Source organism: Anastrepha obliqua, chromosome 2, assembly GCF_027943255.1.
Source record: "Anastrepha obliqua isolate idAnaObli1 chromosome 2, idAnaObli1_1.0, whole genome shotgun sequence".
NCBI classification, from domain to species: Eukaryota; Metazoa; Arthropoda; class Insecta; order Diptera; family Tephritidae; genus Anastrepha; species Anastrepha obliqua.
Genome location: NC_072893.1, coordinates 21,377,462 through 21,392,390, shown reverse-complemented (window position 1 = coordinate 21,392,390; position 14,929 = coordinate 21,377,462). Strand labels below are relative to the sequence as shown.

The following is a 14,929-nucleotide window of genomic DNA, read 5'->3' as shown; positions in this document are numbered from 1 at the left end:
CACGCGCGGAGCGATGTTGACTGCACCGCTGTTGCCAGCGAACTGGGACCGGTTTCTTGTGGAAGGGGAAGGTCCAACGATCATTTTCCCTCACCAGCCGATTCGATTGATCGCTTGGCAGACGCTCCGCGCGTGAAGGCTCCTTACTTTTCAATCAAACCCTGTATGTTAAGTATGTTAGGATAGCCAAAGGAGGTGTTGTACCTACTTGATTTCTTCTTCATCTCCACACCTCATGCATCCATTCTGCTGGCTAGGGTGCCAACAATACCAGTGACCTGTTATAACACCTGTGAGAACGAATCCAAGCAGACATTTTGCCCTTTTAAAATTCAGTTTTGGCCAGCGCGTTTTGGAGATCCGGCAGTTAGTAGTCAGATACCTTCTTCTATTGGTTTCCGCGATTACGCTTAGGTCAATCGCAACGCATAATTCGTTTAGAGGAATACCCTCTATGCTCGATGAAGGTCAAGCCACAGCCTTTCATTACACACTTATTTCACACACTACATTTCCCTCCACTGCAGCGTAGCCGGGAACCATGAAAGTGTGGTGTTGTTTTGTTGAATTCTTTAACACAATTTGAATTGATGTATGTTGAGGTCAGTGCCTTGGTCGGTGGTTGAATATCAACAAAAATGGTAAAAATGGTTTTCCGAAGATAAGTCCCTTAGTCTTATCATTTTTGCTGTTTTGTTTATAACGTAGATCTCAGCTTGGAAGACGCTGCAAGAGCAATTTAAGGATAATTGTTTTGAGTACACTGCCGATTCAGTAGCATTTCCCATCTTTGAGCCGTCAGTATATCATCTGATATAACTATGGTGTGCCAATACTTTCTGTCTTTCTTATTTTATAGTCTCAGATATATCTTGGGAACCAGATAGTGCAAGTGTTTCACAGATGGATGACCGTGCATGGTTTCTTTTCTTTCTGGAATACGTAAGATCACTTCCAGTGCCACCTCAGGCGTCGATCGGAGCGCACCTGTTATTCCTACACAAGCTAATCGTTGGACTTTTATGCGATTCTTTAGGTAGGATTCTGCACCGCCTCCCACCACACGAAAGCTGCATAAGTCAAAATAGGTCTGATGATCGTATTGTACGCCCAATGATTGATATATAGTTTCAAGCCCCATTTTTTGCCAAATTTCCTCTTACAGATAAAGAGAACGTTACAAGCTTTCTTCATCCTTTCCTCGGTGTTCCTTTTCCAAAAAGACTTTGAGCTCAGAATTATGCCGAGGTACTTGGCTTCGTTCGATAGGGTTAGTGTTACTTCCCCTATAGACGGTAACTGAAAACTTGGTATCTTATATCTTCTATCACACAGAATTAGTTCGGTCTTGGCTGGGTTAACCATTAGACCGTTTGAGGTCGCCTACTTAGAGAGTTCCTTTATCGCTGATTGCATGAGCCCGATGATGACTACATCGTAGACATAAGCAACTATCTTAATAAAGGGTTTTTCAATTGGCGCGGGTCGATTTTGGTGCCCTGTGGCAGTAATTTTGTTTTGGTGACATCTGTCAAATCTTTTGTTTATTATTCAGTTGTTTATGCCAAATCATCATGGCAAGTTACACGATTGAACAGCCCGTTGAAATGATAAGACTTTATTATCAAAATGAGTGTTCATTAACGCAAACGTTGCGCGCATTGCGCCCATTTTTGACCCTTCAAAGTCGACTCTTCAACATTTGGTGGCCAAATTTGAGACGACCGGGTCAGTAAACAATCAGCCAACACCCGTACGTTCAAGGAACGCAAGATCAGCCGAGAACATTGCCGCGGTCCGGGAAAGTGTACAGCAGAACCCGAGGCAGTCTATTCCTCGTCGTGCACAAGAACTTCGCATTTCGCAGACTTCAACTTGGCGAATTTTGCGTCGGGACTTGGGCCTACACCCGTACAAGATCCAACTAACTCAGGAGCTCAAAGTTGATGACCATAGACAACGCCGTTTGTTCGCTGACTGGGCTTCGAATCGTTTGGAAGAGAACCTCAGTTTTGGGCGAAAAATCATTTTTAGTGACGAGGCGCATTTTTGGATGAATGACTGTGTTAACAAACGAAATTGCCGTATATGGGACGACACCAATCCATACGAAGTTCACCAGGTGATAATGCATCCTCAAAAATTTACAGTTTGGTGTGGATTTTGGGCCGGCGGCGTCATTGGTCCGTACTTTTTTGAAAACGACGTTGGTGAGGCGGTCACCGTCAACAGCGAGCGCTACACAACGATGATAACCAATTTCTTATGGCCCATATTAAACCATATGGACCTAGACTACATGTGGTTCCAGCAGGACGGCTCTACGTGCCACACAGCAAACGCCAGGATTGGCATTCTGCATGAACGATTTGAGGGTAAGGTTATCTCTCGCAGGGGTGATGTGAATTGGCCACCAAGGTCATGCGATTTGACCCCGCTAGACTTTTTCCTGTGGGGTTTCTTGAAGTCTCAGATCTATGCAAATAAACCACAATCGACCGATGCTCTAAAGGTTAACATAACACAGGCCATCGCTCAAATTCAGCCGGATCTATGCGGAAGAGTCATTGAAAATTGGACCACTCAGATCCGTTCCACCGTAAGAAGCCGAGGCGGGCATTTGAATGATGTCATATTCCATACTTAATGACATATATGCAAATTTCAAATAAAAAAATAATTTTGTCAATAACTTACACACAGCTTGGTTTATTCCATTTCAACATCTACCCGCCCTTATTGAAAAACCCTTTACTTTTCTTGGTCCTGGTAATAAGCGGGGAGATAGCCCCATCTGTTAGGTTCCTCTGGTAACTGTTTTTCTTAGACTAGTAATACCTGAGTTCGTGGTGATTAGCGTATTGTCTATCCATCGAATAATCTTTTCGTTCGAACCTATGTTCGTCACCGATAAATTTATCGATTTCGCATCAAGATTGGGCTACGCTTCTTAGATACCCACAAAAGCTGTCATAGTAGATTCCTTATTTTCAAGAAATTTCTCTTTATATGTAGATCAATCAGTATTTGAGTAAAGTCGGAGAAAGACTAATTAGTCTAAAATCTTTCGCAGTGTTATGGTTCGCGGTTTCCCTGCTTTGGGAATAAAGACCACCCTGACCTCTCTCCACAAATTAGCGATATATTCTGAAGATAGGGATTCCCTAAAGATCTTAACTAACAATAAATTAATTGTTCCCATTGACTGTTGTATCATTGGTATAATTCCGTCCGACCCTCCTGCTTGTAGGGTTGGCAGAAGCTTACTGCCCAGATTACCTTAGTCTCACAGTTAATCTCCCTTGTAATTTCATCTATCTGAATTTCAGAAAGGCTAGAACTTAGTAATGTGTTCGTCCATTCTTTGCATCCAGCGAAGTATATATGCGTGAGATATTCAAGTGTTTTCTGCCCGGTTTTTTTTGAAGCTGCCATTCGATCTTTGCAAACAGCTTGGTTTGTAGGGTTCCTTCGAAAGACATTTTCTAAGTCTTGAGAACTCAGATGTGCCCTCTAATTCTTCACAACACCTCCTCCACAACACCTTCTCTTTTTGCTTTCTTTATTTGCCTCTTAAAGGAATTGAAACTATTTCGATAGCAATCCCAACCCTTTGTTGTCTTTGAAAGCTTTGCTGCATTGTAAAGTCTTCTTGTTTCTCTTCTTAAAAGTTTGAGCTCCCTGGTCCATCATAAGTTTGTTTGGTTTTTGGGGGCCTGCTTACTGAACAAGATTGACGAAAAGTTTCTTCTAATGCAGATATCGACCAATTGACGTTATTTTCCAAGTAGGAGACGTTAGTTGTTTCCTCCTCTTCAAGGAGATCTAACTTAGCCATAAATTTAGAGAAATTTATGCAATTAGCTTTCTTTGAAGCCTAAGTATGTTAAGTATGTCGAGGACGATTTTGGATAGGTACGAGTTTAACCTGCTACAAATTGAAAGCATTCAAAATACGAAAAATTGATATTAATGGAATATCAGTAAAGGTTTTTAGGTTAGGTTAGGTAGTGCTGGCTGATCTGTAAAAAGATCTCAAGGATCCATTGCGTTACCTGTACTGCATACTTGATGTCTGCACGAGTTTTAACAAGCCGTTCAGCCTTTTTCAGCAATATTCTTGAAGGAGGAAAAATGTTGATCCTAGGCATATTTGTCGAATCCTACAAAGAGCAGGGCAGTGGCTAAGTAGATGTCCCAAAAAAGCCCTAGCATTCGCTTTGTTTCATGCGTTACAGGACTAAAGAGACTTTGTCCCGTCAGTACTTCAACCAATATTTTGCAGTCTTTTCTAGAGAGTGAAAAAATAAAGTTTATAGTTTTCATATTCCAAGTCCGTAGCTTAACTTTGGCAGTTTTGTACGAGGTTGAGTGATTCTATATCGACAGTGTTTGCAGAGCTAGTTCCTCATTCAGCACCGTTTTCAGAAAGAAGACTGTTCGGTATATGACTGAAGTGCTCAATCTCGGCAGGCGAATAGCAGCCGCAGCGAGCTCATCATTTCCTTCTATTTCTTTGTGTACTGGTATCCAGTAAATAGTGACGTGCCCACATCAGCAGAATTCACCCATTGTTGTCTCCAAAAGAGGAGCACCGGTTGAAATAGTATGGAATCGAATTGTAGATGAACGGACATTTTCAAAGCACTAAGATAATATTGCTCATTTAAAGGATAGGAAGAAACAGACGCGATTCCATACTCCTCTTCAAACTTCCTAAATTTTTTTAATGATCTTGGGGAAAAGGAGAATCTTGCCTAGGGAAAGAGAATGTAGCTCGTCCTTTTTCAGTACATCCATCCCAAGAATGTACCATCTAAATCTGGCGAAAGCCGGACAGCAGCAGAGAAATGTTCCATACCATCATCAGTCTCCAAACAATACGTACACTGTGGATCATCATGCCTATGGTGACCGGTTGGCGTAGCTATGAACTGTTCTCCGTAATTTGACCCATCAGAGTTCGAAGACTGCTCCTCCTCTGTCCGAGAAGGGATTTTGCTACCACCCTATGGGGCCTTTTTAGGGTATCGATTAGAGGGAAAAGAGGTAGAGACAATCATCGTCTCTGCCTATTTTCCTTGCGACTCCATTTCCCCTTCCCTTACGACGGAGTTTATGGAAGTTGAAAGATATGCTGAATCCATGGGATTATGCCTAATTGTGGAATGTGACGGAAATTCCCAGAACACACTCTGGTGTAGCACGATATGCAACTTCAGGGGGCATAAACTTATGGTATTCATTCTGTCATCTCGCCTGGTTATACAGAACATTGGCACCAGCCCGTCTTTTGTAACCAGCAGAAGGCAAGAAGTGATTGATATGACATTATCTAACGATGAAATATCTGATCATATCACTGGTTGGAAAGTACTCAATTCCCTGTCGGACCATCATTATATAGAGTTTAGGCTTGCGGCCGAGACAACCTCGACCCCAGCAGGCCGGAATCCCCGAAAAGCGGATTGGACACGTTATGAGGATCTCACTAAAGATAAAATCCTTGATGCTCCCAAACTCCTAACAATAACGAGGCGAACTTGGTGGGACGCCGAACTCGCGAAGCTCCGTAGAACATCCAGGAGCTTTTAAAACTCAATTGGAAGGTTATAAAAAAAAAATAAATAAATAATTGGCGCGTACACTTCTGTTAGGTGTTTGGCCGAGCTCCTCCTCCTATTTGTGGTGTGCGTCTTGATGTTGTTCCACAAATGGAGGGGCCAACAGTTTCAAGCCGACTGCGAACGGCAGATATTTTTATGAGGAGCTTTTTCATGGCAGAAATACACTCGGAGGTTAGCCATTGCCTGCCGAGGGGCGACCGCTATTAGAAAAATGTTTTTATTAATTTTGCTTTCACCGAGATTCGAACCAACGACCTCTCAGTGAATTCCGAATGGTGATCACGCACCAACCCATTCGGCTACGGCGGCCGAATTGGAAGGTTGCCTACCGTAAACTGAAAACGAATATAAAAAGACAACTAGATCATCTAAATTGAACTCCTATAGAACCTTCTGCATTGAACTGGAGGATCGGAAGTGTTCAGCAAGGCTATGCAAGGCCTTCCAAATAGACCGGATGGCTAGAAGTCTCACTGCTCAAACCAGATAGTACTAATACGAACTCAAAATCAGAAGTGTACGATGTTCTCTTTTCAACACGTTTCTCTGGCTCCAGGAGTGTTGTTGTCTAAAGCTCTATCGATCACTCTGATCATATCGGTATAATTATGCTGGTAATTACCAGCAGACGTGATTGGTTCATTGCATCTAGGATAGTTAACGAGGAAAAGATAATTTTCGCCCTCTCGTCATTCGAAAATTTAAGACCCGATGGCCTTTACCCAATCATGCGCAAGCAGGACGGAGAACAACTAATGAAGGCTCTGAAAATAATCTTTATGGCATATCTTGTACGCGCTTATATTCCACAATTGTGGCGTTTGGTGAAAGATGTCTTTGTCCCAATGCCAGGCAGGGACAACTACGCCTTACCAAAAAGTTTCAGACCTATAAGCCTGTATGGTGGAGAAACACATTAGGATGAGGGTTCTAAGTCGAAACCCACTCAATGTCAGACAGCATGCTTATCAAAGTGGGGAATCTTGCAAGCCGGCTCTGCACGAATGCGTCAGCATAATCGAAAAAAGGTTGGAAACAAGAGAGTGCACTCTTAGTGTGTTTATGAACATTGAAGGAGCTTCCGACAATGCTACCTTTGACTCTATGTGCTCTTCTAGCAGAAGTTATGAAGTAGAAGAAATCATTGTCAGATGGATGCACTCTATGCTATCCAAAAGACTGCTTACCATGGATAGAGAAAGCGATAAAGGATTTTTTCCGCTATGTTTGGTCCTAAAATTACTATAAGTATATTCTCGGATAGCCAGGCGGCCATCAACTTAATGAATGCGGCTTTACTAAGATCGAAGGTTGCACAGGAATGCCGGGCAGCCCTAAATGATTTTAGTGACGTATTCAAGGTCAGTCTTATTTGGGTTCCGGGACATTGAGATTCTGAGGGAAACTGTAAAGGTGATGAGCTAGCCAGAAAAGGTACTGCTCTCCAACTATATATATGTATATATAATTGGCGCATATACGCTTTTTGGGTGTTTGGCCGAGCGCATCCTCGTATTTGTGGTTTGAGCCTTGATGTTGTTCCACAAATGGAGGGACCTACAGTTTCAAGCCGACTCCGAACGGCAGATATTTTTATGAGGGGCTTTTTCATGGCAAAAATACACTCGGAGGTTTGCCAATGCCCGCCGAGGGGCGACCGCTATTAGAAAAATGTTTTTCTTAATTTTGGTGTTTTCGCCGAGATTCGAACCGATGTTCTCTCTGTGAATTCCGAATGGTAGTCACGCACCAACCAATTCGACTACGGCGGCCGCCTGCTCTCCAACTACTCAGTGATAAAAGTACCATTGGAATACCAATGCCCACGAGTAAACTAATAATAAAAAACCGCATTATCCAAGAGGCCAATAGGTCATGGAGAAATGAAGATACGTGTTTAACAGCTAGGCTACTATGGCTGCAAATAAACAAGAAAAGAACAAAGGAATTGCTTAGTCTCTCAAAAGACAATATCTCGAAGGTCGTGACTTGTTTAACCGGTCACTGGCTATTTGGCAGTCATTCCTCGAAACTAGGAGATTTCTCTCATGAATATTGCAGAAGTTGCAGAGATGAGGAAGAGGAAGAAACAGTCGAGCACTTCCTTTGCAATTTTCCAGCCCTAGCTAAAGTCATAGCAGGTTGTCTAGGTAAATACTTTTTTAATTCTCTTACAGAACTGTCTGGCGTGGGGTTGGTATCAATACTAGGTTTCATAAGAGCCATAAAATGGTTCCACGAAGGAAGATAAACGAGGTACCCGTGTAGCACAGTGGTATCACAACGGACCTGTAAGGTCTAAGTGAGTTGGTCGTGCAGACCGACTACCACCATAATTTAACCTTACCTGGTCTTAAAATTGGCTCCAAGGCGATTGCACGCTCCAATTCATGAGACATTCATAAGCCAGTTCGTTGCCTTCAACATCACCCTGTCACGGCACCCACACAAGCTCACGCTAATCCAACCTTGTAAAGGAGTTAAGACTCAACTTACATTCTCGGACCAATTTTGAAGAGTTGCCAACGGTTTCTAAGCCCTTTAGAGCTGCTTGACTATCACTGCAGACGCTAATTTGAAGTCCTTGCCACCTTTCGCCGATTATCCAGTCTGCTAATTGCAGTATTGAAACACCCATTTCCCACACACACATAATTACATTTTTCTTCTAATTCCCCAAAAGATTTAGACGCGCTTAGCGCACATTTACCATTTTAATTGAATTTGCCACACGGAGCCATCTCACCTTCAGCTCTTTGGATATTGCTTGCCTACGCATTTATTTGCTGCTTGCCACACATCCGCTACCACTGACATCGCTGACAAGACCGCGAAACTTTGGCACCATCATAAATCATTTTGCCACAATTTAATTAGAAAATTTAAACCACTCGCCTAGCACAACCCGCCGCCGTGCCCATTTTTTCCTTGTTGTGCGTTCACACACAAAGTGGTTTAAAAGGAAAATAGAGGTGGCTTATCCTGGCCTGTGACATTCAACGGCGTAGCACTTTGCTGCATATACGCGTATCGAACCATTCTAGCCGCCCGGCATCCATGTACTTTTTGCCGTTTGCTGATCCATTATTTAACTGTGTCATGTTGTACAAGTTGTTGCTCATATTTTTCTTTCCATTTTTTTCATTTTTTTTTTTTTAATATTTTTTATAACTACCATTTCAATAACACATTTTTATTCTCTCCGCTTTTTTCTGGTTGCTACATCATTCCAGAGTTGGACGCAACAATGCCGTGGATGACGCCATTGGACCAGCAAACGCACGTCATAAAATCGTTGTTATGGGTGCGGCTAAAGTTGGCAAAACCTCTATAATCACACAATTTCTATACAACACATTTAGCACCAAATACAAAAGGACCATCGAGGAAATGCATCAAGGCAACTTTTCAATTGCCGGCGTTAGCCTGACGCTGGACATTCTAGATACGGCCGGCTCCTATGAGGTGAGTATGCGTGTGTGTGTGTGTGTGTGAGGGTATGTGCGAATATGGGTTTAAATGAGTTTTGAAAATATGCGTTTTTTGTTGTTGTTGCATATTTATGCGTGTGTGCCGTTGCATTGCACATACAAATGCACACCAATGGGCACTCAACATTACTCAGCGCACATTTCATTCTCCATTATTTCGCTTTTCTTTGTGTGTGTAAAGCTTTGCTGCTGCGCCTGTGTGCGTGTGCATGTGCGTGATTTTGTCCTGCATTTGTTGCGGTCGGCTGCGGTCACTTGGGGAAACGCGTGTGCTTCCAAGATTACATTGTTCAACGTCAACCGCAATGCACATAAAACACAACCAATTCTTTATGTGGTAATTGTTGTTGTTGCTTTTACATTTGCTCTTACCATTACTGTTACTATTACAGTTGAGTCGGATTCGGGCAGGGACCTATTTGGCGAGCTTTTATACTTTATGTCTCCCTTTATCCCTTGCCATTTTTTATTAAATTTTAATTTTCATTATTTGCGGTTTGCGAAAAATCGAGTGCGTGTGTGTGTGTGCGTGTGCATGTGTGCTCGTGTGCATGTGTTTGTATTCTACATAGTTTGTCTGTCTGCTACCATTTAGCACAAAACTGATTGAAACATTCTCTTTACTAACAGTTTTTTAACGGTATATTCGCATTGTATTTGTCGCCCGCCAGCCGCCGTCCATTTACTAACACTCGCCTACAAATATGTTGACGTTGATTGATAAACAGTTTTGAAGCGGATATTATGCTTCGAAATACAATTCAGCCCTTTCGTATTTTTCACTATTCTTTTTTGAAAAAGTAGAAAATATTTATTTTGAAATTTGCTTGGTTAGGCCGCGTTTAGCGGCAGTCAACTCAACTCTGGTTAGCAGATGTTATAAAAGGGTGATCAGATTCGAGGTACTTTTTCCAATAGGAGCTTTTGACAGATCACGCGTGACTACTGTCAAACTAAATGCATCATTGTCTCAGTATTCATTGACATTTCATCATGGAGAGACTTACGCCTCAACAACGTTTACATATCGTAAAAATTTGTATTACGAAAATCGACGCTCTGTGCAAATTGTTCATCGTGTGCTCAGGCCAAGATATGGTGTTCAACGCTGATTCCCATTTTTGGCTTAATGGTTACGTCAATAAGCAAAATTGCCAAGTTAGTCCGAAGAGCAACCCGGAGTCATTCAAGAAAAGCCATGTCATCCATTGAAAACAAGCGTTTGGTGTACCCTCTGCCTGGAGGAATCGTCGGCACATATTTCTTCAAAGACGAGGCTGGCGCCAATGTAACAGTGAATGGCGAACGCTATAGGCCCATAATAAATGACTGTTTGATGCCGGATGCTGGAAGCCCGTGATCTCCACAATATTTGGTTCCAACGAGACAACGCTACTTGCCATACAGCCATAAAGCCGGGGAAATAATGGATTTACTGCGTCGTTGTTTCGGTGAGAAATTTATCTCTCGTTCTTGTCTCGAATAATTGGATTGGCCACCAAGATCGTGTGATATCTCACTTTTGGACTTTTATTTGTGTAGGTGTGTAAAGTTCAAATCCTTTGTAGATAAACCAACTTCGATTCAAGCATTGGAAGTCAACATTACGTAAGTAATTCACGAGATACCGACCGAGGTTCTCCACTAAGTCCTTCAAAATTGGTGTTTACGGGTGGTCAAATTACGGTGCAGTTGCGGCAAATATTTGAAAAGGAATATTTAAAAAAAATAAGTGTCATGAATGGTTCTATACAAAAGCAATAAATATTGGCTAATCAATTTGATTTTTTGTTGTTTTATTTCTATTTAAAATACGATACCTATAAATTGAACAACCTGTAGAGACTTAGCATAGAATCTGTGACTATCAACTATTACTGGAGTCAAAATGCACTTCAGATATCTGGATAGATGCATTCATCTGAATTCATTTGAATGAGTTTTTGAAAATCTTTCGGTTATTGCCTTCATAATACACCTCTGTGACCTCCGAATGAGTTTCTTCAAGGCCCACGGGATTCGCACATATTCCAAGAGATTCGAAAGCGTATAACCTGGCTATGACAGGAGCTAATCTTAAATAAGTCACCTCAGTAATTTAAATAAGTAAGCTCAGTGTCTGCATCGCTTTATTCTCAATCAAGCTCTGGATTAGCTGGATTTACATCACACATGCCAACAATAGATGAACCACATACCCCACTTTCGAGATGACTAAGCAGACTGACCTAGAATGACCATTAGTACAATAGTTGGTATCTCCACCGAGTACTTCCTAATGGTAACGCACAAGAAGCATATGGACTTTTCTCTAATGGCTTCTGTCACTGCAGCTGGAACGAGGAGGAAATGAAGAGTTTTGAACACTCTTGACATCATCCGATGCTATTCGCAAAGTTTCATCGTTTCTCACATTAGGAATTAAAGAAGGAACTTGAATCTAAACACGTGCTATCCGAATGGGTCTACTGAGCTAAGTGACAACAATTACCAACAGGTGGCCATACTCTGCTGAAAGGAGTATCATAGAAATACCATCTACAATAAAATAAAGTAGCCTACCTTTAGACGGTGACGGGTGCGACGATCCCGCGGACCCTAGTCAAGATGTCCCTCGCTTCAGTGACACTATAAGCGTTATTTAGGAAGTTAGGTGACAATATCCGGCATACTTCTGTTCCCATATTCGGCGGTGTGTCTGTTCACCATGTTAGGTATTTATATAAAAAGTATGACAGGTATGCAACGGCGCGCACTAGGAGTCCCTGAAAAGGTTGCTGTGGGTTTCCACATGCAGCCTTAAAGGGTGATGTGAGTTCACTCTGCCGATGTGTTAGCTGCGGTGTATATCAATAACTAGCCACCTCGGACCGCGGTCAGAAAGTAGTAGCTTCCGTTTCCGGGATCAGTAAATCGTAAGTCAGACCCCAGGGAACTGGGGTAGGAACATTATCTCCGAGGGTGCACCCACAAATACAGAAAGGGGAAAAAGTGTTTCTCCGCGACAGGAGTTCATTTTCAAAATACGAGCTGAAGAAGATGAAACAGTAGAAAAATCTTTAAGAGTGTTGAGGAAGATGAAAGCAGTTATACTGAAGAAAAGGAATGCATCCATGGATACACGGTGCGAAATATGGGCAGATTCGCTAAGTGTGAAATGCCGGGGAAAAACTTTAGAACCTGTACAACACACCTGCGTTCTTATAGTGGCTTCGAAGAAATGATGATAGGCGAAGAAAAATGGAATGCCGTCGTAAATTTCCTCGAAGATATTATACGAAAAAAGAGGCGTGAAGTGGAAACTTATGCTGAAGAGCAATAGGAATATATTTCCTAAAACAGAGGACTCTGTATGCAGGGTGGGTAAGTGAATGTATCCCTCTTAGGACGCCGTCTTGGCCCAGAAGTAACAGTTGCCCGTGTTCCAATTCTACAGAGGTTCCATGAAGATTCCAACCCCTATTATGGTTTTAGGTGTTGTGAGTAACAAAGGACATGTAAGTGCCGCAACACTTCTTTACTGAAGGATTTTGAGTGAACTCTGCTGCAAATATCGAGGTTCTAGTGACAGGTTGAAACGAGGGATTGATGGTTTACGCGCTGACAACCCATACATCTCTCAGCAAGACTCTGCTCCTTCACACAAAGCGATGGCGACACAATACTGGATGACTGAAAATTTCCATGGCTACATACCAACGCAGTTATGGCAACCTAACTCTCCAGACCTTAATCCTCTAGATCCTCTGCATCCTCATAACACCATTTCTTCTCTGAAGTTGCAATTAATACTGTTATGGTCAATATGAATAAAGAGCATTTGATTCGAGCATGCAATCGTTTCCGGAGCCGGCTCGAGGAGGTTATTGCAGCTAATGGATGTTTTATTGAATGATTTTATTGATATACCTATGTGACCTGTTCTATGAAAAGGTACCTTACGTGAAAAAATCATTTTTCACTTTTTTGTTGATTCGAATAGTGTGTGAAAGGCTCTTTAAAATGGTAAAAACCAGAAAGTCATAATTTGTTTAAAAGTTTGTTAAAAGAAAAAAATAAGACAAGTACAAATACGAAAAAGACTGATTTTTTTGTCATGATACAAATTAGAATAACGAAGACAATAATTTGTGCAAATTAAAAACTGAACCATTCCTGGACAGTCTGAGGTGTAATGAATACGATACTGAAGTCTGTTTTCAAAAAAATTTTGTCACCAGGTCTTATAAGTTTTTTTTAGCATGGATGTCGGTACAAAAGCTAACTTATTTTTTCTGCGATTTGCATTAACTTTTTCTTATTTATTTATATATAAAAAAATGTTTTCCACTGCTTCTGTGATTTTATTAATACTGTGATCTATGCTGAAGAAAATAAGCCAAACCGGATTGAAAAATATTAATATTTAAAAAAGGGTTTTTAGAAGTTTAAACTTTAACTGCTGTTTTCTCGAAAACTTGTTTTCGCACGTGAGGTACCTTTTCGTAGACCAGGTCACATATAATAAGTTAATGATGTGTAAAAAATTCGCGAATTTTCATTAAATTTTTTTCAAAATAAAATCTAATTAGTTTTACTCTTAAGTTTGCCTCAAATACCGCATGCACCCTGTATATATCCATTCATACCACACATAAAATGTTTACACTAAAAAGTTTGCGGTTGCATATTTTCTAGGCTTCACACACAGCTCATCTTGCCGGCAGCTATTTTTTGCTAGAATTACTTTTTTCAACTTCGTCCATGCAAAAGCGTGCATTTTAAAAACGAAATTAATTGGGCGTGCCATTGATTAATTTTAAATGAATTTAAATATTGTTAGTATTCGCTTGAATGTGCAAAATATGTTAATTAAAATACGCGCAGATCAGCGCTTTTGGGCGTAAAAAGATTAATTTGCATGAAATATTTGCTCACTTTTTCACAAAAGCTCAATGCACCAATGCTTGTCCATGTATACAGGGTGCTTCATGTATGCCTATTCCTTATAGTATAGTATTGTATATATAATATAGCCTTTCAAATGTTGACACAGATCACTTATTAGCTTAGCTTTAAATAAAAATCATATATCCATGAAGCCAAATGCCTTATACATATACATTTAGGGATAGAATTGGTAAAATTTTTATTTCCTGTGTATAACAATTGGACCTTTTAGTCAACGAACAACCTCTTTAGAAGCAATTGTGGTGGAAATAAATTCTAAATTTGAGTATTGAAAATGCGTGAGGGTCGAAAAGTTACTGCAAACGCAGAAAGTGACAGTTTTGGGCTGGCTTCGGTATGTGTCGTTATTGACCAACATTTCGAATCTGCTGCTGGAAACGCCATTTTGATTACAAATATAAAGGGAGGTTAAGTTTCAAGGGCCGGTGTTGATTTTAAACCAAATACAATTTTTCTAAAAAATTATTGTCATTTTCCTCTGTTATTATAATATTGGTATGACTCCATTACGTATGGAACAAAATATCGGCCAAATGATCGCCGTTACCTCGGCGGCACTCCTCTATCCGATGGTCCAAATTTTCGATGACGCTGAGGCATAATTGAGGTTCTATGCCGTTAATGTGCCGAATTATCTCATCCTTTAGCTCTTGAATTGTTGCTGGCTTATCGACGTACACCTTTTCTTTCAAATAACACCAAAGAAAGAAGTCCAACGGTGTCAAATCACATGATCTTGGCGGCCAATTGACATCGCCGCGACGTGAGATTATTCGGCCATCAAATTTTTCGCGCAAAAGAGCTATTGTTTCGTTAGCTGTGTGACAAGTGCCACCGTCCTGTTGAAACCACATATCGTCC

The 14,929-nt window shown here is 41.1% G+C and overlaps 1 protein-coding gene across 1 annotated transcript in view; it reads left to right on the top strand.

Annotated features, from left to right (window-relative positions):
• LOC129238560 (ras-related protein Rap-2b) overlaps nucleotides 1-14,929 on the top strand; it is a 70,240-nt gene that overhangs the window by 16,293 nt on the left and 39,018 nt on the right. Inside the window, exon 2 of the mRNA XM_054873620.1 lies at nucleotides 8,861-9,092. Coding sequence (XP_054729595.1) covers nucleotides 8,861-9,092 — 232 coding nt within the window. The remainder of the gene's footprint in view (nucleotides 1-8,860; nucleotides 9,093-14,929) is intronic.